General features: G+C 42.3%; 1 protein-coding gene across 5 annotated transcripts in view; it reads left to right on the top strand.

The window, feature by feature from the left end:
- SH3PXD2A (SH3 and PX domains 2A) overlaps window positions 1-22,819 on the top strand; it is a 279,344-nt gene that overhangs the window by 108,860 nt on the left and 147,665 nt on the right. For all 5 annotated transcript variants that reach the window (XM_075612535.1, XM_075612532.1, XM_075612531.1 and 2 more), the window contains 2 exons: window positions 15,202-15,278; window positions 19,290-19,381. In XM_075612535.1, coding sequence (XP_075468650.1) covers window positions 15,202-15,278; window positions 19,290-19,381 — 169 coding nt within the window. The remainder of the gene's footprint in view (window positions 1-15,201; window positions 15,279-19,289; window positions 19,382-22,819) is intronic.

Genomic DNA, 22,819 nt, shown 5'->3' with positions numbered 1-22,819 from the left:
AGGCCGATGTGACTGGGGTCTTTAAACTGCAGGAGATACCGGCACTCCCTTCCGAGTTAAGTATCTCTGGAAGCAGGGGGTCCCCAATGAATGGGGTTCAGCTCCACAGACCCCTTGCTTCAATCCTGTATATTAGAAAAAGAAATAAAACGTTCTGTTCATCAATTTAGATGAGTGGCTGGGCTGGGTGATGGGAAACTGTTGGGCTTTGTTTTGTTTACGTACACGGAGTACGTCCCTTGCATATCTCAAGATAGCCCTCGCTTATCATTCACCGCGGCCTCGAGCGGAATGCTCTGACTCCAGCAGAAGTTTCTTTCCTTCTGCTCTGGGAGCGGAATGAGCTATTTTTACTTCCTTTTTGCCCGATGAGTAAATATATACAGATAAACCATGTGTCACATAAGACCCCTTCGGAACGCTTTCCAGGCAATGCTGGCTGTGAAGGGGTTAAGTAGATTATTTGTACAAGGTATGTTCAGTTTTTGAGAGCACTTTGGGTTGTGCTGTTTGTGAGATGTTGCTCCCATATGACAGCGCTGAAGTTTAAAGGTAATATTGTATGTATGATGAGGTTACTGTCATGTGCCCAAAAGGTCTAGTGTCTAGGAGAAGTGATCTACTACAGTTGTTCTCAACTCCAGTCCTCAAGTCCCCCCCGCCCCCCTAACAGGTCAGGCTTTCAGAATATCTCTGCTTCAGCACAGGTGAGCCTCTGAGCCACCTGTGCTGAAGCAGGGACAGATTGCGCCACCTGTGCTGAAGCAGGGACAGATTGCGCCACCTGTGCTGAAGCAGTGACATCCTGAAAACCTGACCTGTTGGAAGGGGTTCGAGGACTGGAGTTGAGCACCCCTGATCTAGTAGACTGGGAAGTCGCAGACCTCGGATCAAGATTATTCTGATTATTAGCTTTTATTTAGAAGGCGCCAACATATTCCATAATGCAGCACATTGGGCGTGAAAGATATAGTGATAATATGCTGTGCAAAATGTATTCAACATTCGTCCCGACAGATACAATAGGTAAGGAGTGTTTGCTTCCTGGTTAATAGCATGTGATCTTGCGCTTGTCACTTTATCTCACGGTGGGCCTTGTTCAAATCATTGTCAGTTTTCATTTGATTGCAGTGCAGTAAGCTGCTTTGTACCCTATTAAATATGGACGTGCAGCACAGAGGACAGCAAAGGGTTAAGCATATGTAGCAAGTGCTGTGTTACTATTTACAGACATGTGCTGAAGGACCACGGCTACTGCAGAATCTTCTAAAACAGAGCAGTCAATCAACGTTCTATTCCTGAAGTTGTGTCCCATAATGCTTTGCGCTACGCAAGGCATTGTGGGGTATGACTTCAGGAAGCAGAGCGGTGATTGACAGCCCTGCTTCTCAATACGTTCTGCAGCAACCGCGGTCTTTCCTGCATTGCCTCCGCCCACCCGCGTGGACAAGTGGCTTCCCGCGCTAGTTATAACACGGTATGTTGTGCTTTGCAGGGCAATCCCCCACAACTCTATGATGAGTTGTTTAAATAAAGGGAAAGCAGTCAGCCAGGTAACTTAACACTGCTTATTTCTCAATTGAAGACATGGTTGGCAGCATTGTAAATTCAAAAGCACAATACCAAATATCACAGAATTACTTACTGCTTTTTGTTACTTAGGGAGCCATGCACAACTGGGAAAATAATGCTTTAATGATTCCAAAGTCACAGTCATTTTTAAGAGCCCTTGCAAAAAGTTGACATCGATATTTTGCAAATGCAAGAGACTACTGGGAAATTCAAAAAGTGGGATTACAGGCAATTTGCACACAGATATTTGGGGGGGTTGGTTAATAAAAATGCATCTTTAACAGCAGGATTTATTTGTAGAATAAGTAACATGATGTGTGTACAGTAGATGAAATGTTTCTGGAATATAAAGAGAAGTCTTAGCGAACGATCCCTTTTTCCCGTGATAAGACTGGGATATCGTGCCTATGAAAACAACGCTCTTATTTTCTTGCACACTTCCTAATTATTTTCTTATCTCGGAGCAGTTGTGAAGACAATAGTGGAGAAGTGGAAGTGCGTCTTCATGCCACATCTAGTTACGGGTTTATTTGTAAGGCCTTCCTCTTGTGCTGTTCTTGGCTACCACAATTTTCAACAATATCCTCCAGCTGATTTTGTGCAAGCTAAAAAAAACATTGCTAACGCGTGACGTGTACCAATGCAATCCCACCAATTTGGTCCCAAATAAATGAAGTGTTTGGGAATCTCTGTGCCATCTTTCCTGATCATTCTAATCCAGTGGTTCTCATCCAGGGTGCCATGTCACCCAGGGGTGTCTCAGACCAACCGGAAGGGAGCCTTGTGGGGAAAAACAATGCGGGCTTCTAGTGTAAAAACCCAAATACAGCGATATTTTATGAATTTATTGCAGATGAAAGATTTTGCATTAGATTACAAATGGCAAAAACTGAATATTACTATGACATTTGCAGTCCATTATGAGAACACGAAGTGTAAAATTAGATTGTAATACTGATTTTTCTGTTTTTTATCCAGTTTTATTTGAATGTAAACAAATGATGACAATTGATAAGATGATGGGGTACCCAGCAATTGGAGCCTCTCAATAGAGGGGGGCTGTGGGGAGAAAAGGTCGAGAAACACCGTTCTAATCAAAGACTGGAACTAGGTGACCTCTTTTATGGCTCTGTTCAATCCCTTGTGAGGACAACTTCTCCTTGATCAGGAAGATTTAAGCTCCATTCATTTGAACTAAAAAATATGGGAGTGAACCCAAAATAACTGATGCTGCCAAAGTCAAGTATATTAAGTGTAAAGAAAGAAACTCAATCCACTAAAAGTATGTGGCAATTCACCATTAGGACACAATGAAATCTTCAGATTATAAATTTTTGACTCACCCAGGGCGGGGGGCCCGTTGTGCCGATAGTGGCCGGGTGCAGGAAATGAAGTGTCCAGGGACACCTCACTCTTGAACCTCCTGAGGCCACTAGCTGCTGCCCTTACCCTGCCCGGTGTCTTCGGTATCCTGCGTGCGGTTGCGGTGAGCTGTTCCGCACTGCTGAAGATTTTCCTCTGTCTTGGCTTTCCCCGTGATACGGATGGCTGCAGCGTCTGGAGAAGGACGAAACGCGTCAGAGTGCCCCTTCTGTGATGTACAGCATGTAGTATTAAAGCTGATTTTAATTTCACTTGTTCCTGGGCTGGACTTCTTTTGCTGTGACCGCCTTCACCCCTTCTATACCTCCATTCATTTGAAGCCAGGAGGAGGTAGCTTCACAGCATATTGTTAACCTTAACAGACTTTAGTGGATAGGCCAGGGGTGTGCAAACTTTTTAAGTCGACCTCCCCTCCCCCCACCACCACCTCTTACCTGCTTTACGGCATCTCCTCACTCTGCGGCATCATGTGACGTCACGTTGTCAGGGCAACGCATCGCTATTTGACGTCATGGCGACACGCCATGGCTATCAGAAGATGGAGAAGGTAAGAGATAGTTACAGAGGCTCCAAGCTCTCCCCCAACAATCAATTTAAATGTTGAGGGGAAGAGGACGGGGCCTCTGTAAATGCGGGGTGCGATTCGTTGCGCTCCTTCAAAAAATTCGCACCACCCCCCCCAATGGGGTGTGCGCCCCAGTTTGTGCACCCCTGGAATAGGCAATGCTATGATTATCCCAGTGTCACCAACGTTATAGTTAATGCTGTGCTCTTTACTGGAGAAATCATGGCTGCAGGTTATTCTCCCCAGGATACAGCATTACTGTAAACATGACATTAGGTTAATGTCACACTAAGGGCTTAACTGAGTCTTCAGCATCTGGCCAAGTATTTGACATCGTGCCATTGTAATTTATAGCTGCAATTCTTGTTTCTTTATTTAGGATATTCAGAGCTGACAAACAGTAGCCGAGGTGTCCACACGTTTATTCCATTTTAACAGAGCATTATTTACATAGTGTTTGTGTGTATATATATATATATATATATATATATATATATATATATATATATATATATATATATATATATATATATATATATATATATATATATAATATATATACTGAGAGACCCGGCGTTATAGATATATATATATAATATATATACGCTGAGAGACCCGGCGTTATAGATATATATATAGATATAGATATAGATTGTCACTTTGCAGGGTCTTTTCGCTCACATTCAGGCAGGAAACGTAGGGTTCGCTTATCAGGTTTATTAACAAAAGGGCACCAAACAGAACAGGAACAAAAACAAAACCTAGCTCCCTCTGGAGCACTAACTTAAATATTTATCGGTTGCCTAACTACAGATTGGAGAACTAAACTCTTTACTAATTCTTAGCCCTTTTACCTCTGTAAGCGACAACACCTGAAGTCTCTCTCTGACCCTCTCAGGCTGCAAGTTTGGTCCAAACAACAGGCCCTACGTCCAGCAGACCTGGGAACGGTTCCAACCTGCATCCTTGCTGGTTGGGGTAAGGGTCCTGAGGTGAGTCCATCTCCTGTGCCAGGCATAACCTCTGGGCAGATTGACTTTCTCCTGGCTAACTTGGTTTACGGCCGTAGGGTCCTGCAGCTCCCTGGTACACCCTCCTGGGCAGTCCCCACCGCCTCTTGACCCGTCTTTCCAGGTTCTGGAAAACATAGTAGAGGGAAAAAATTACTGTATTGGCGGTTCACAGCCGCCCGATGGGTGTTTAAGAAAACATTAAGCACAATTAATAGAAAAATAAAAAATGTATTGTCCACTATTGTGGACAGTCCGTCATACACACAGGGCGTTCTAACGCTTTAATACTTAAACACGCTTAATCAGTGGCAGAGTTTATTGCTTGACGATATAGCTTTGCCTGCATCTTTTTGAAACATCGTTCTTTGGGAATCAATCCCTATTTTTTCTATCTGGAACACATAGCACTGACCGGGACCCACTTCCTGCCTTTTAAAGCCCTGCTCTGGAGGTAATTGTCCACATCCTAGCACAGCATACAACTAAGGGTGTGGTCTGCCTGCCTCCATAGTGAGGGAGTTAACCCTTCACTTCCTCACCACACACACACACTTTAAATTATGGTGGGTGAAAAAGGCGTCAATAAACCTCCACCGTTCGCATACAGCCAATAAAGAATAGCACTAGCGAGCACATTCACACGTCTTAGGCTGCGTCCATAGAAGGACAAGCAGCGCTGAGCCGTGCGAACGCTCTGCGCTGAGCCCCTGCATCCTCAATGAGGATGTCTTTAGAGGGGGCTCACGCGAGCGTCCGCAGGCGTGCTGAGGAGTTGGATTTTTCAGCCGACAGCCAAGCTGTTTTTCAGCGCGCTGTCGGATGAAAACATCCAATCAGCGCAAAGCAGCATCAACGTCACGGTGCCGTGACGTCGATGTCAGTGCGTCGTGGGCGATTGGCACAGCGACGTCACTGCCCCACCTCCCCCCGCCTCCCGATTGCGCCCGCTGGCTCGCCTGCATGTGCATGAAATCGAGGTGAGCCTCAGCATCAGCGCTGTTCAGCACTGCTCCCCCCCTCTATGGACGCAGCCTTAGGCTAAGTCCCCGCTGGCGCTGAGCGCGCTCATGCTTGGAGAGCGCTCCAAGCATGAGCGCCGGGTGTCTTCCGATTAAGCAGGCGCAACGGGGAGGGGGGAGCGGCATTGCGGGCCAGCTGAGCGCGCGGGGAAGTATAGGTTTTTTGTTTATGTAAGCGCCGCGCGCACCGCGTGAGCGGGGACTTACATATATCTATATATGTAAGTCTCCTCCGCAAGCGCCACCCACTCAGCGCTAGCGGGGACTTAGCCTTAGACAGGTCTGCAACCCTGCCTTTCACCATTATCACCTAGCATACAGCGCTTCCACTGCAGCAAGGGATTCTGGGAAATTACATGCAAATGAGCACATGTATCCACATTTCTTTATTAGAGCCTTGCAGAAATGTTGAATGAGCAATATTTTTAATAGCTTAAAAGAGATCTTATGCCCACATATTTTGTGTTATCTCTTTTTTAAGCTTCGAGAGCAGTGTTTTTCAACCTTTTTTTTGTTAAGGAACCCTAGAATTACATTGTGGAATTCTGGGAAATACGCCCCTCCCCCCCCCCATTCAATTCTCCTGTCCCTTTCTCCCCTCTATTTGTCATCTCTCTCTTCCCCCTCTCTCCCTCCCCCTTACGCTCTCTCCCTCCCCCTTTACGCCCTCTCCCTCCCCGATAGGCTCTCCCTCCTTACGCTCTCTCCCTCTCCCCCTTACACTTTTTCCTTCGCTCTTTACTCCTCTTCTCCCTTAAGACGCGTGCGACTGCACACACGGCGCGAACAAAAGGCCGCACCTCAATGAGGCAGCCCATAGAGCGCGTGGCCGCACATGCCATGAAGCACCGCGGCCAGGTCACGGGGGCGGTTCAGCCAATGAGGGTGAACCAGCTTTGTGACATCACGGCCCTGCCTCCGCCACGCCTCCCCGTCGCACATGTCAAAGAAATACGAAAGCCCGTGGATCGCTCAAGCTACAGGCGCGCGCGACGCCATGCACTCCGTTGCGCACCTACTTTATCTCTTTACCTCTTCGCCCCTTACACTCTCCCCCTCTCTCTTGCCCCCTTGCACTCTCCCCCCTCTCTCTTGCCCACTTACATTTTCTTCCCTCCCCCTTGCTCCCTTACACTCTTCCACTCCACACACACACCTCCTCTCTATCTCTCTTTGAGCCTGAAATTCACACACACACACTCTCTCTCTCATCCCCTCACTACTCTTTGAGCCTGCGCTGGTCCGCAGCTCTCTCCTCCTGTCAGATGGAAGTTGAATGTGACTTCTGGCGCAGACAGGAGGGAGAGGAAGGATCACAGTGACCAGGCGGCTGCTGAGCTCCGGAACCGCCGGATCAGTGCTGCATGGGATGCTGCCACGCCGCCAGCCTGTGACAGCTTGGAGAGTTGTCCCAGCTCTCCCCCCCCCCCCCCTGGCAGCCGCAGAACCTCTGAGGGGGGCCCATAGAACCCTGGGTTCCTGCCGAACCCCTGTTGAAAATCACTGTTCTAGAGGTAACAATCTGAAAGTTGATTTATGGGTTCATTGATGATAACAGACTTTAAAGATTGTTCAATGCACTTTAACTATTTGACTTATAGAATTATTTATTATGCGATTCAAAAAGTTTAACCATTTATATTATGTTTTTGGCTGACACTGTTGAGTTAAAGGCACAAAGTTATTTTCAGCAAAGAAGATTTGGCTTTGCACACCCCTCAGACTTGTGGTTTTTGAATGTTGAAGGAACTGCTGTCTCCCCACAGGAGGCTTTGCAGTCGATAGTACCCTTCTGGTTCCCATTGCTCATAGAAGAACAGTGAGTGGCTTCTTGTTGGTACTTGGTGAACTGGACACTCCTTGTGGTTGCCAGTTGGATGGAACTTTCTGTTGGAACCTACACAAAGAGGGTCAGTGTTTGCTCTACAGGGGTGCGTGGGTACTGTTGTGCAACTTAGCTCTAATTCCCATAGATTTTAACAAGGTTGACAGAAACTGGACCTCTTTTTTTTTTTTTCCTGGTCATTCTACTTTGTGAGCATGGGTCACAGAGTAAGAAAAAAAGAACCTTTTATAGTGTGTTTTTTCTTTTTACCACCCAGCAGGTAGGAATAATAAAAGCAATCGGTTACCTTTGGGATACGAGCAAGAAGAACGCGTGTATTAAGAACTTAGCTGGCGGCTTCATGTCCTATATGCTTTGGCTTTCAATACTGGCAGGGTATTTAAGAACATTTTGCTTAATATAAAACAAAATATTGATTGTAATGATGGAGATATGTGTAATGCTAAGCAATGGGAATTTCAATTTATTGTGGAGTACTCTTCAGTCTTATGTTGTTATCTTTGTGCTGTTTTCCATTTGTGACATACAGTACTGTATTAAGTTCCCCTCGAAAAAGATGCATTGGATGGATTGAAATGGTCAAAAGGGATTGTTCTAGAAACCACAGAAGCCAAAACCAAAAAAAAGATACCAAGAACACCTTGGTTACATAGTTGCATAGTAGATGTGGTTGAAAAAGACGTGTCCATCAAGCTAGTATTTTTTAAAACGAAAATGTATAAATTAATCATAATATAAATTACCTCAAAATGCAGTTTGTAAATGGTAAATCAGCCATACAATAAAATGTCTTCTTGCATCCTTCCCATGTTTACTTATTTGGTATATCCCTGTATAGCTTTCTAAAAATATGGCCAACCTTTTTTTCATTTTATTTTGTATATCATATTAATTGTATCTGCCATCACAGTCTCCATGGGTAATGAATCCCACATTGTAACTGCCCTTACTGTAAAGAACCCTTTCCTCTGTTGCTGGTGAAATCTTCTTTCCTCCAACCTTAAGGGATGCCCCCGAGTCCTTTGTACTGCCCTTGGGATGAATAATTCTTTTGAAATCTTGTTGTATTGACCATGAATATATTCGTACTTGGTTATCATATTCACTCTTAGACACCTCCTTTTCTAATGTAGACAAGTCTAAATTAGATAGCGTCTCTTCATAAGTCACATTTTTCCATCCCCTTTATTAATGGGATGGCTCTTCTCTGCACTTTTTCTAGTTCCGTAATGTGTGTTTTATGGTGTTGGCGACCGTTCCGCAGTGACGCGCGGGGCGAGGGCTCCTAGAAAGCATGATTCTCAGGGAACACCATAAGGGTATCCTGAGGGTTAACCTTTTTGGGTGCCCTATAGACGTAGCTACATCATGGGGTCTGACCAGGGCCACAGACTTCCTTGGGCCCAGAACTAGAGTTATGACCGGGCCCCGTCGGCGGAGTTATGAGCCCCCCCATTTCCCACCTTGCGAGCTCCCTCTATTTCCCTCCCTCTTCCCATGTATTTATCTCCCCTCCGTCTCACTTCTCACTCTCCCTCCCACCATCAATTACCCCACTCTCACTCTATTTCTGACCCCACTTCACATTTATTTCTCTCCCCTGCGTCTCACTCTTACTCCCTCTTTTCCTCTCCCCCCCTCCCTCCATAAATTACCCCACTTAATCCCCCCCTCTCACTCATTCCCTCCCCCTCACACAACCCCCCCCCACAAAATATATACCCCAAAAAAACACACAAAAAAGCCCCACCTCCCCAATACATATAAAAAAATTACATATAAAAAAACAAATACATATGCAGCTCAACCCCCTTATAACGCTGTGCTTTGGGTTCCAAAGTATCACATCGCGCTATAAGCGGATCGCGTTAGAAATAATGTGCAATTGTATGCATTGTACAATAAAGTATTTAAGATACCAATAATCGTGTTGTAAAGTATTCATAAATAGGAAAATTGGGAGCCACGCTTGCATCACGTTATAACGGGGTTGAGCTGTACATATTAAAAAACCCAAATACATATAAAACCCACCCAAATACATGTAAAATCCACCTAAATACATAATAAAAAAAAAATACATATAAAAAAACAATGCATATAAAAAACAAATACATATAAAAAAATCCCAATATATATATTTTCACGGTATTGCGCCGACACCAGAAGTGTGGGACAGTCACTATGGAGGGAGGCCCACAGCTGGAAAGAACGATGGCCCATCGGCAACTGCTTTGTCTGGCCGCCGGGCCCCCCACAGCCACTGAGCCCGTGACACTTGCCCCAGCTGTCCCCCCATATCGGCGTCCCAGGGTCTGACACTCCAGGAATCCCATAACATAGTATCTTCCTGCGGGTTCTGCTCTCCACAGGATCTATGAGGAAGTAGAACGAAAGGAGGACTCCTCCCCTTCCATCCGTCATCAGTGACCAAGGGATCACATGATTGCTTCGGAGATGCGGTCACGTGATCATGAGGGGTGGTGACACTCTGGTGCAGCGGCCCGTCATGCACTTGAAGGGTTAAATATGCCACTACTGCAAGTTCACTTGATGATAGTAGGGACTGCCCTTACTCTTCACTGCCAGAAGCATAAGTGCAACCCAGCCAAGATGTTAAAGCAGATGTGGTTGAAATAAATTGCAGGCTTTTCACAAACTTGTATCCAGCTGTCATGGGAACCTGTATTTTGTTCTATTTCTGTTTAATGGGAAACTTTCGACAGCAAATCTTCTGTCGCTCCTTAAAGCTGTGTACTCCTCTTGTAACTTTACTTCCACTATGTAGTGGCGCTATCCGTAAGATTTGTGTGTTAGGAAGGCCGGAGGGACCATAGAGTAAGGGATAAGCATGCTTAACTGTGGAATTTCCGTATCAGCATCATAGTAGGTAATGGTGTTCCGCCTACACAAGTTGGGTAGGTAAAGGGTCCCATGAAGATTGGTGACGCTGGAGCTACTGTACTTACAGCTCTGTAAGGCCAACTTTACATCAGGTTTATTCGCAGACATTGAAGTGCAAAGTAGAGGTGTAGTCATTCGTGATGTGATTTCCATGATGTGACTGAACACTTGTGTTATCCATACTTATTTAATTTTTTTGCACCAGTTGCAACAATATCCGCACTAGCTTCCTTTGGTTTGTGCTGTATATCATTATGCTATGTCTGAAACAATTATCCTATTCATAATCCCTCACTTCAACTTTGACAATGCTTTATATTATGAGAGTAGTGTACATACTGTATTTGTGCATTAGAATATCTTTTTCAAGTCTTCTATTATATTTTTGGCATTTGATAAGCATGAATTGTATGCCAATTTTCAGTCTGAGCGGTAAGATCGGGCTGTAAAGAATGTGTTGTTGCTCTGTTTATATGACACAATAAATTATTTATGATTGAAATCTGTGTCCTTGTCCATTAATTACATCAGCTGGTAGTATGGCATTCATGTTGATGTGACCATTGGCGTATGCGGCCGTCGGTGTGTGCGCATGTGCCGAGGCCCAGTCCACATGCGCATATATAAATACACTAGTTTACATCGCATCTGCGCATGCGTAGAGATCTTGTGCCCATGCGCAGAAGCGTCCGTTCTAGGACACACACACACGCACACCACTGTTACTAGAGGAATTCCAAGTGAGAATAAATATAGAAGTGGAAATAGCAAGATTTTTAGAAATGTACCATTTATAATAAAAATGGCAGAAGGGGAGCCACATGCAAGGTGTGTAAACATATAACACATGATTTGTATATAGATTTATATAATATGGTAACTGTAATGATTATAAAAATAATAAAAAATACAGGCGGTCTGTGCCGAGCACGCTCGTTCTGAGTCAAACTTCTTTGGGTTTTGTCACTGAAATTGTGTTTTGATTTTTATGATTGACATTGAATGAAAGACTTTTGAGAGTAACGGCATTTAGATACTTTACTATCCAAAATATATGTACCTTACTTTAGTTATCAGAAGTCAATTATATCATGTATTCCAAGTGATAGTATGCAAATTTCAACACAGAAATAAATGATACTCTCAAATCTCTTTCATTGAATACAAGACATCACCATCACAAATACAAATTCTGTGACAAAACACACAGAAGTTTCACTTACAATGCGCATGCTCAGCGCACACTCTTTTAAAAAAAATTGTTTTAACATACAGTAAGATTCAAGCAGAGGGTGTCATGAGCTGAACCCCATTAATTTCAGCTCTGGGGAGAGCCCCTGTTCTGGAGATACTTACTACCTCTGTAGGGGTTGCCGGTAATGGCCGCTTTTCAAAGCTCCTGTGGGCCAATAGGAAGCCGTGATGTCATCCGGTGCGGCCTCATATTGGCCTATGTGACACTGAAGCTTTAAACTTGCAGCAGATATTGTCACCCCCTTCGGAGTGAAGGATCTCTGGAAGCATGGGGCTCCCTGCACCTGAAATCAGCGGCGTTCAGCTCCTGAGACCCCCTGCTTCAATCACATGTAGTAAAAAAAACAAAACAAAAATTGCCCACTTCAATTCCATCATTAACAGTCATTTTATTTTGATGTTTAATCACAGTTTACTAAGGTGTGTACATCAAGGGTACATTTATGAATTACCACCTTGTCCATACAATAACATTATGCTAGTGCTGTAATGATTGTAACGGGCTATCTGATATGAAGTATCGGGTGTGTATTCTGCACAGTAACTGTTTCAATTACACCACCTACATGTGTTACATTGTTGTTTCTTAACTAGAACTTGTTATTTTGTATCTTATAGTACCTGGTACAAGAAGTGTAGAGGCGATAGAATGGATAATATTGCAAAACCGGTTACATCAGTGATCATGCGTTGAGTTCTCTCTGGATTTGGTTGAATATGAATTATTACTAATATGAATGTATCATATGCTCTTCATGTTATAATTTATGTATATCAATCACCCACTATATATACATGCTATGGATGTCCACATGTATGCTAGTGCTGAATATAGTGATTACCTATGATGTCGAAGACTGAGCCACTGATTGAGCCACCTGTGCTGAAGCAGGGATATCCTAATAACCTGACCAGTTGGGGGGAGGGGGGACTGCGGTGGAGAACCCTTGCGTTAGTGATGTCTTATCTAGCCCTGTTCTTTCTTAGAACATACAACACTTTCCCGTCTCACGTGTACGTAGCGGCTAACTATCACAGTGACTGTTCCTTTGTACTCCCTTTCTGGATATACTTGAGAAGGAGACATGCTTCACTGTGTATTTCCAGGTTAAATATATTTAGATAAAGATATATTTACATCCATATTTTTGTACCCAGTGAACTTCAGTGAGAGGTAAAACAGAGGCTAGCGCTGCTTTGCTTAGAAACGCACAACTTACCTATTTGGGAGCAAAGAGGTTAAGGAGAATTTCAGCATCTGTATGCTTGGAAACAGTTATATTTTAGCTAGAGTTTATTTCTAGGTAGGACTTCCATTTATGGGTTGGATTAAGTTAGAACATGTACCAGATACCTTTTTGGCCGATTCCTAATATAATCTTCTTTTATTGTGTTTATATTGTCTCCACTGGCAGGAAAGACCTTGCTGTAAACAGAATACAGTCTGTATTTAACCCTCTCCATCCCAGAGCAGGCAGTGATAAGCGATGCTCTGCAGTTACTTTCACACTGATAGGGAGACTAGCTCTCCTGTGATCTATTGCTGGACCAAACACCAGCAACACGTGTTTATGGGATCTTTTAAACAGCACACGATTACATGGTTTATCCTCCTCTACTGGGAAAAAGCGGTCTGCAAACGTGTGAAAACCATCCCTGTGAAAACAGACATGGAGATCTTTCATATCACATCATTACCCAGAATCCCTGGCTGCAGTGTAAGCACTGTATGCCAAGAGATAATGGGGAAAAGCAGGCTGCAGACCTGTCTGAGACGTGCGAATGGGCTCACAAGTGGTATTTTTTGTTTGCTGTACACTGTACGAGGGAGGGTTTTTGTCCCTTTTTTACTCCCCATAACTTGTTTTGTGCCTGGTCATATCACAGCAGTATTTCTGAATATCCATGCATATTACTTCCAAACCACAATATTGTCCATTTATCTGACAGTTGAGTATGGCGGTGCTGCTTTTATGAATGAATTACTCCTTTTCCTATTGTTTATGTCTGAAACGCTTATTCCCATTGTGTCGTAATATTGTCACGTATTGTAAAGCACTATGTATCTGGATGCAAAAGGTCACAAAGTCCGGACTAAGCAAAGGGTGTGAAACGTACGTCAGGGTTGTGTCTGTTTGCACTCCCCAGGGACCCCCCTCCCCCCTATTCTCGCTGTGGACCTCTGCTGGACATTTCACTTTGTGACCTTTTGCATTTCATGCCACTTCAGGACCCTTTTTCCATGGTGACCTGCAAGTATATTGTTCATTGGTATCTATCTTGGGTTACCATATGCATTATATGCCTCATTGTTGGTGATTGGAGTGGTATTGCATTAGTGGTTATTTAGCATAATTTTAGCTGTATTTAGGTCTCAGCATTCAGCAGTCTTTTAGAGACTTATTTACTGACCGGCCGGTCTTAAACCATAGGAGCAGGTTACTTTATTGTTTTTTCTGCTCTGTATTATTTATGTTTTTTGTGTCGTCTTTTTGACCATATTACATCTTAGTTCCTTCTATCCTATGTTTAGGTTATGCTGTAGGGGTTCCTTGGGGACTGTTTTATCTTTTTCGTGTTATCCATGTTTTTCTTTGAATAAATCAATTTATTATTACTTTTTGCTTCAGTGCTTTTAGTGGGGCACCTTTTTCTCTTTTTGGTATATATATATGTATATATATATATATATATATATATATATATATATATATATATATATATATATATATATATATATATACACATTATACATGACAAACACATGGCTTGTAATATTTTAATAATATTACAGTCATGCCCAATAAATAGGCGATTCCCAGTTCAGTTATACAACCTGAGATAAATCTGTACTATTATTCACTGTTATTATTGGATATTTACTTTTTTTTTTTTTTAAGGATATTTACTGCTCAATATAGTTTTTGCTGTGCACCAGTCCAGGAGGCTTTCCTAATAGAGTTTTTAGTCCATTGCGTGTGGTGTTATTATTATCCTTTATTAATAACACACCAACATATTCCGTAGCGCAGTACAATAGGGTTGAAGGACAAACAATAAAATAAGAAACATTAACACACATTGTTACAGTAGGTAAGGAGGGCCCTGCCCCAAGCTTACAGTGGTGCACACTTAAAACATTGTAACGTGATAAACAATGAAACCTGATGCATTTTTAGTTTTTCATTAAAAAATTACGGTCTGGTCTCCTTCAACCTCTTGTTTTTTTGGGGGGGGGGTGGAAAGCAGGGGTCCCCGGAGCTGAACCACGTTCATTTCAGCTCCGGGGACCCCCTGCTCTCAGAGATACTTACCTACTTTGCCAGTAGCAGCCCCGGCTGGGCACAGAAAATGTCTGTTTAAATTTCCCGCGAGCAAATAGGAAGCGGCGACATCATCCCTTGTGGCTTCCTATTGGCCCACGTGTTAGAGGAGCTTTAAACATATGTGAGACACCGGCAACCCCTTCAGAGGTACGTATTTCAGGCAATGCGGGGTCCTCAGAGCTCCGGAGACAACCTGCTTCCAACCTGGGAGGGGGAGGGAAATATATATACGGTATAATAAATATATATATATATATTTTTTTTTAAAGGTAAAGCTCCTTAACCTTTTTTTTTTTTTCTCTCTTTCTGTTTCTTAAAGGTAAAATCTTATTCCGGAGAAGCCATATTCGTGATGTAGCTGTGAGGAGACTGAAGCCTATTGACGAGTATTGCAGAGTAAGAACTCTCTTTAAAAGCTATCTCAGTGGCAGTATATGCATGCCGTACCTGCCAATGTATTGTCCACAACAAGCCGTGGTCAAAGAATGAGGGTACCAGGAGGTGTGGAGTAAAATAGCCTTTTCTTTACAAAGAGAGTACCAGCCACCACCTTTACACTCACAAAGTTACTGTACAGTTTCACTGGCTGCAGGATAAAACGCATTGATTTTTATTCACAAAACTATGTTTCTATTTTAAAAGCACAAATATTGTGTTACTATGTGGTGCGGTGTTTTACAGGTTTACCATGGCTTGAAGCCCGGCAGAGAATGACTATTTTTAATGACCCGGACAGCAGGGAATTACAAATAAACGGATGGTTTATACGCACATTTATTTGCCCACCAGAGATTTTTGCGCTGATTTCTCTAGTAGAATCGAATTGATTTACACAATACTTGCGCAAGCCTTAAATGAAGTACTTTAGATTAGTAGTTATTTAATGGGTTTTTGGGTTGTGGAATAATACAAAGTTACAGATATAAGTGATAGTTTATCGTAAAGTAAATATCACGATTAAGTCCCCTTTTTGTGGTGTTTAATCTCATAATTACATTGTTTCAACATATTTCGCCTTTGTGTACAATACACCTTTCCTTTGAGGGTTGTAGTTGTGAGATCATATTATCGCTGTAAGAACGTGTGTACAAGTGTCTAGCATCATAGCAGTTGGTTAAATTCTTCTTGCAACCCCCTGGCCATTTTATATTTGTTACAAGACTACTCTCTTTAAGCTTCATACCTGCCGATATAAGTGTAGCAAATCCAGAAGTGAACAAGCTATATACAGTTCTTCCCAGTAGATGTTATACACATATCCAGATGAGCACTTTGGAAGTCATTTATCAAAGGCTTCCAGTCCTGGTGAATTGCTTTCAGTTTCCTAATGGATCTGGGGTTGCTGTTTGCATTCCCACTGCTTAATTCTCATTAATTTGCACATAGTCCATTCTGCTCTATGCCGACATTTATTTCATTTTGGGATTTGCTGGCAAATAAAAGTTTGGCATTATTTACGTATCTGTTTTTAAGATTTGTAAAACATCTCTCTTTCTGGAGAGCCAAGCCATACAGAAGAAAATAATCTTTGCAGAGCACCAAATAATATGTATACTATATGTAGAATATTACTATACATCTGTGCTTCAGCGTGGCCATATAAAACAGGAAGTCTACAGGGTGAGTGCAGTGGGCTGTAATGTCATAAAATAGGTTGAACTCGATGAACATATGTCATTTTTCAACCTCATCTGCCATATAATTATACCGACAACTGTCTAGAATCCAGTAATTTATTCCATGGAGTGAAGATAAAACCTTTCCCCTCTGAACTGGAAATCGCCTGCTTGCAAATGAGATTGTCTAAGAACTAGACGGTGTCGCAAAAAAAGTAACCAGGGTCTTCTTAATTTAGTTTTGCTACAGTAATTAGATCTCATGAATAGGGTTTTTTTCCAACGAAGATCATTTTTCTGTCTTCTTACCAGACAGGCCTGGAAAAGGCTAATGATCTGTATGATAATAATTGTCAAATGAATATGGTATTTCTGTACTAAACGTTAATGTTCTTTTGAAGAATTCAAATGACATTTTGACCCATAGTCCATTTGCGGTGAAGCTGCTTCTCATTGCTGGAGAAAAGATCAACTCTGTGCAAAATCTTCTCCGGCACTATATTGTTAAGATAACTCAATTTTGAACCATATTATCTTATATTATTATCAGCCATTTTCTATAGCTGATCATGCAATTGAAATTCAGAACCTCCTCCACAATTAACCTCTTGACCTCCAGAGGGATCTATAGTTCAAGGGGTTTAAGCCAAGTGTGCTCTGCGTGACGGATCACACACCAAGCTTATTTAAAGCACAAATCCCAGCTGCTCATTTTATTTTATCTCTCCCATTTATTTTTTATTTTTTGACACAATGGGAACCAGCGGGTCCTCCAGAGCTCCGGGGTCCCCCAGTTTCGGATACCCAGGCTGAGTTATTTCCTGTAACTGAAAGGAAGGAGGAGGAAATACACGAAAGTGCGATAGCGTCATTACTCATTGGTCATTGTCTGCCATTAACGTGAGCAGGGGTTGATAAAAGCCTGAGGGCCTAAAATGTACCCTCTGGCAACTGTGTTGTGGTGGTGGCTTGACCTGCCAGTCACCACCAATATGACCAGCCACAAAGATGCTGGTCCTGCTTCACTAGAGCGACATCAAATCGGGCACTGGGACCGACCACGGGGTTGTCATCACCACGTAGCTTAGTCTGAAGTGGGGGAAAGGGAGAGCAGAGGCAGAGACGCAAGCGGGCTGCTCTCACTGAGGAAAGTGTCCGGGGAGGAGTTTCAGTGTGTGTGTCAGTGTGCCGTCTGCGATTATGTGTCAGGGCGCTGACTGTGAGTGCGTGATTGTGTGTCAGCGTGCTGCCTGCGATTGTGTGTTGGTGTGCTGACTGTGAGTGCGTGATTGTGTGTCGACGTGCTGCCTGTGATTGTGTGTTGACGTGCAGCCTGTGTGTCAGTCAGTCAGTGAGTGTGTGTGTGTGTGTGTGTGTGTGTGTGTGTCAATGTGTCACAGAGGCACACTGACACACTCTTACATACAGTGGCACCGAAGTGGGAGGGGTGATAAGAAGTTGCAAGAACAGCCCCTCTGTCACTCAACAACGTTGGCTCCTAAAGATTCTAGCGGGCTCCTAAGTGTATAAGGTTTTTGTCTGTCCCTGATTAATTAGTGGGTAACAAGCAGGTGAGTGCGGTCACTGCATAGGCTAACACTGGGCTTGTTAGACTAATTGCAGGATATACTGTATTTAGTACAGGCACCTGTAGCACACAAAGAACACAGGGAACACAAGCCAGAAGGTCTCCTCGCTCTAGTAATGTTTTCATCAAAATAAAAGCAAAACTAGATATGTAAAGGTATTAGCAGGGAATCCTCTGTTAGTAGTAAAGTAGCACAATGCTATAAAGAGATACAATTTCACATACTAATATGTGAAGCTAACAGTAATACATCCCTGACTTACTTATCTCGTGTCATTGTTTGTGATTAAGTGCAATACATCAGTGATAATCTTCCTTTTTAATGTAATTTGTGATATAACAACAATGCAAAAAGGTGTAATAAAATACGTCTTTTAATTTTAAGTATGTTCTCCTTAGCAAGCGCCGGCTGTATTACTGATTACATGTCATTGCATTTAGGCCTGTATTTACTAAGCAGTTCTTTTCCATAAAACCTCTTACAGGCTGTTCAAGTGAATGGTTTGTGAAATGTATCCCAGTGCTGTGCAGTGTCATGTAATACTTTCATAGTGAATATGCACCTTCGTGTAATACTTTCATAGTGAATATGCACCTTCATGTAATACTTTCATAGTGAATATGCACCTTCATGTAATACTTTCATAGTGAATATGCACCTTCGTGTAATACTTTCATAGTGAATATGCACCGTCGTGTAATACTTTCATAGTGAATATGCACCGTCGTGTAATACTTTCATAGTGAATATGCACCTTCGTGTAATACTTTCATAGTGAATATGCACCTTCGTGTAATACTTTCATAGTGAATATGCACCTTCATGTAATACTTTCATAGTGAATATGCACCTTCATGTAATACTTTCATAGTGAATATGCACCTTCATGTAATACTTTCATAGTGAATATGCACCTTCGTGTAATACTTTCATAGTGAATATGCACCTTCGTGTAATACTTTCATAGTGAATATGCACCTTCATGTAATACTTTCATAGTGAATATGCACCTTCGTGTAATACTTTCATAGTGAATATGCACCTTCGTGTAATACTTTCATAGTGAATATGCACCTTCGTGTAATACTTTCATAGTGCTTCAGCCGTAACGTTGGAAATGATTTCCTGAAGTTCATTGATTTTTGCTCAGTGCCTTGGCAGGCTTTTTTTTAATAAGGTGTCCTGTTCTGTTTGCTTTCCAGGCACTGGTTAAGTTACCGCCCCATATATCGCAGTGTGAAGAAGTCCTGAGGTTCTTCGAGGCTCGCCCAGAAGATCTGGATCCTCCAAAGGAGTAAGTGCTGATCGCATGTTGCATGTGCAACACACGTCTCTGGCTCAGAGAGGGGAAAACACCCAGAGCTGGAGCCAGACATTATACAATATTCCCTTTGTCCGTGACATTGTTTGTTATGGGAAGAACAAAGACAGAGAGTAACAATATATCATTGTGTGGCAGTAACGTTTCTACACGATGACTATTTAAAGCTATACAATGTCTGCACATTAACATTCAGTGTATCATGTTACACGTTGTAATGTTACTGTTCAGGCCGCCACACGTCTCCCAACGTAAGAGGTTCAATTATCTCTGAGACATACAGTGTTCCGGCTTCTAAAAGGGCTCTAATCTGGAAATGTTAGCAGCCAGTCTCCTCTTGACATACTTCCAAAGTTTCTCATTTTCATATGGGAAAATGAGATCAGTAGAGCATTATAATAAAAGTTATCAATATAATTGTTGTTGGTATTATCCAAATTGCACCCTGAGATATGCAGCCCAGTCTATGAGCAAGGTGAACTGATGGTACTAATTGCATTAATTGCTCTCTTACCATAAGACAAACAGGGAAAGGATAAGCCATAACGTATTTGATAAGGCAATTAATTTTACAAGACAACTAAAATCATATTTTCTTGTCACTGGGCGTAAGTAGGTACAATATCATTTTTTTTTTTAAAGAAAGCTGATTTAATTGATTATTTGAATAATAGACATTTTTTGGCCTCATACATTGAACTGCTCCTAAAATGATCCAAGACACCATTTTTTTTAACCCTTTCACTGCCCGATCAAAGCAGTGGGACGAAGAGCTCAAGTCAGATAAATAAATGAATGGTTGATGTAAATGTCTCACATCATTCTTCTTGTAGATGTATCTAATTTCAAAATCATATTCATTTTGTATTCTAGTTTGTTTAAATAGGTTCAATATAATTTAAACATATGTTTTTAAAGCAGCGGCATCTAACTTCAGTTCTCAAGGGCCACCAACAGGTCAGGTTTTAAGCATATCTGCTTCAGCAGACAATAAGTGGCTCAGCCGAAGACTGAGCAACCTGTGCTGAAGCAGGGACTGATTCTGCCACCTGTGCTGAAGCAGGGATATCCTGAAACCCTGACCTGCAGTTGGCCCTTGAGTTGGCCACCCCTGTTTTACAGCAATTATTTAAATATAGAGGATATGACCTTGAGAAAGACAGTGCGAGTCTATGTTGTTTTATCTCTTGTGCGAGTGTATGTTGTGTCTGGATTAGGGCGCCCCAACATTGGCAGGTTAACACTAATGAGTTTTACCATGTCAAATCTAGAGCCATCTTTCTGTGGACCAGAGTAATTCATTGTATTTAAAAGGTTCACAAGGGAGTGTGTCCTGCCATTATTTGTATCTGACAGAAACCAAACAATAGCTGCATGTCACTACTGCAGGCAGGAAGGGGGGATAGTGGCAGGTCCAAAGTTTATCAAGCACAAAATGGGAAATGGCAAATGTGTTTTTTCCTTGCTGGAGAAGTGTGGACACAGAGCGGGAGGTTTGATTTCAGTGGTACATTGGTAGGGTTGAAGAGGCAATCCAAGCAGCTTAATTTGTTTTTAAATACATCTTTTTTGTTTGTTTTACTATATGCAGCCTTTGATTACATTTTATTGAAAACGAATTACCTAAGCTGCCGATCAATTAGTTCTCCCGTGATCGATCAGCAAAATCCTGTTTCCCAGGGTTCACTAAATGGCCACCTTTAAGTTTCAATCAATTACTCAGTTAGTGTAACTCAGCAGCTACAATGTATTCTATATTACTAAGGTAACTTTATCTATTGTTACAGTTTGCAGCCCAAACTGCTGGGAATATTGGCAACAAATTATCAGAAACAGGAAAGTGTTGCAGAGATCTTGCACTGCTGGGGAGGTGGCTAAAGCATACTATAAAGATCAAAGGATGCTCAGTATATTAAACCTCATTAAAAATGGCCTTAAAAGTTGAAATTTAAAATAAAAAACTGTAGTAAGTATTATCTAATAATACAGAACTGATTTTGCTTTTTTTAAATACACTTGTAGGCTATTGCTTTTATAATAAAGATTTTTTTAAAGTAAAGAGTAAAGAGTAGGCATTTTGAAAATGTAAAGTCAACATCATTGCAACACAAAGCACGGCATGTGCAAGCGTTTGTACTCCTGGCCTCTTTACAAGGACTCCCTGGATTCATCGGCATACTGTTTTGTATAGCTTTACCAAGAGCCAAGTTACCCCTCCAGAGAGAGCTGTTTCAGGGACTCACAAGAAGTCGATAATGAACATTAACTGTTTTGCTGCCAGAAAATGCTTCTGACAGCAAAAGGATAACGCTTAACTGTAGGGGTGTCCGTTTTCAGTGATGCTCATTGGCATCGATGTGTTGGGGTGCTCTCATTTGGAGATTTGCTCCACTTGCGTCAATGAGCAGTTTGGGAACTGGCTTCTTTAGTAGTTGATGGAGGAATAGCAGTATTATACAGCAAATAAAAATATCCCTAGTGAGCACATTTACACGTCTCAGACAGGTCTGCACCCCTGCTTTTTCCACTATCTGTTAGCATACAGTGCTTCCACTGCAGCCAGGGATTCTGGGAAATGACATGCAAATGAGAACACAGTGTCACCTTTTGCTTCAAATCCATTTTAACATGGACCCCTATAAGCTTATGCCTGCCGCATTACACAGCGTTTCAGTACACCATGGGTTAAAGCAGCGCATAGCCAGTAACCGTACTCACAGGCGGCTGTTTCGACCCTTTGCGTCTCACCAGTGACTGGTTATACTGGCCTGTGCAGAAATATATACAATTTATTAAGGTTTGCGTGTGAAAACGTTGGGGTTTTTCACCTTTCCTTGCATTATTTAAGTCTCCCAGGTCCGAGGTGCCATGAACGCTTTTGCTTCAGAGATCAGATCGTATCAAGTCAAATAACAAGCCGCGTGCATGGGCCACTGGCGGAAATTGGCGCAAATACAAAATGCTGCTTTATGGAGCAAATTGTGCCACATTAATACATCCCCCCCTCGGTCTTGTGAGCTGATCAGTCTGATCTGGTTCTGCATTGTATCTTCTTTACACAAAGGGGCTTTATTGTAAATGAAGGACAATGCAATAAGGGGGCAAAATAGTGGCTGCAACTCTTCACAGTACATGGCCCAGATAAAAACGCCCCATATAAATTGGTATATGAAGTATAAAGCTTTTTAAATCTTGTTCCATTCTCCTAAATATCACACATGTCCCTGAGGTGCACTAAACCTTAGCACCGTTTAGTACGTCGACCCCACAGTATCATACAAGAGAGACAAAAATAGGTACTCTTTGGCTACAATACGCGCATTTTGGCGAAAGTGTCTGTTGTAAGCACTTTTCTAGGAAGCTGAGTGAGGAAAACAATATTTCAGTAGGGTACAGCATTATTATACATTT

The sequence above is a fragment of the Ascaphus truei genome, chromosome 8, assembly GCF_040206685.1.
Source record: "Ascaphus truei isolate aAscTru1 chromosome 8, aAscTru1.hap1, whole genome shotgun sequence".
Lineage (NCBI taxonomy): Eukaryota > Metazoa > Chordata > Amphibia > Anura > Ascaphidae > Ascaphus > Ascaphus truei.
This window is presented reverse-complemented; position numbering and strand designations above follow the sequence as displayed.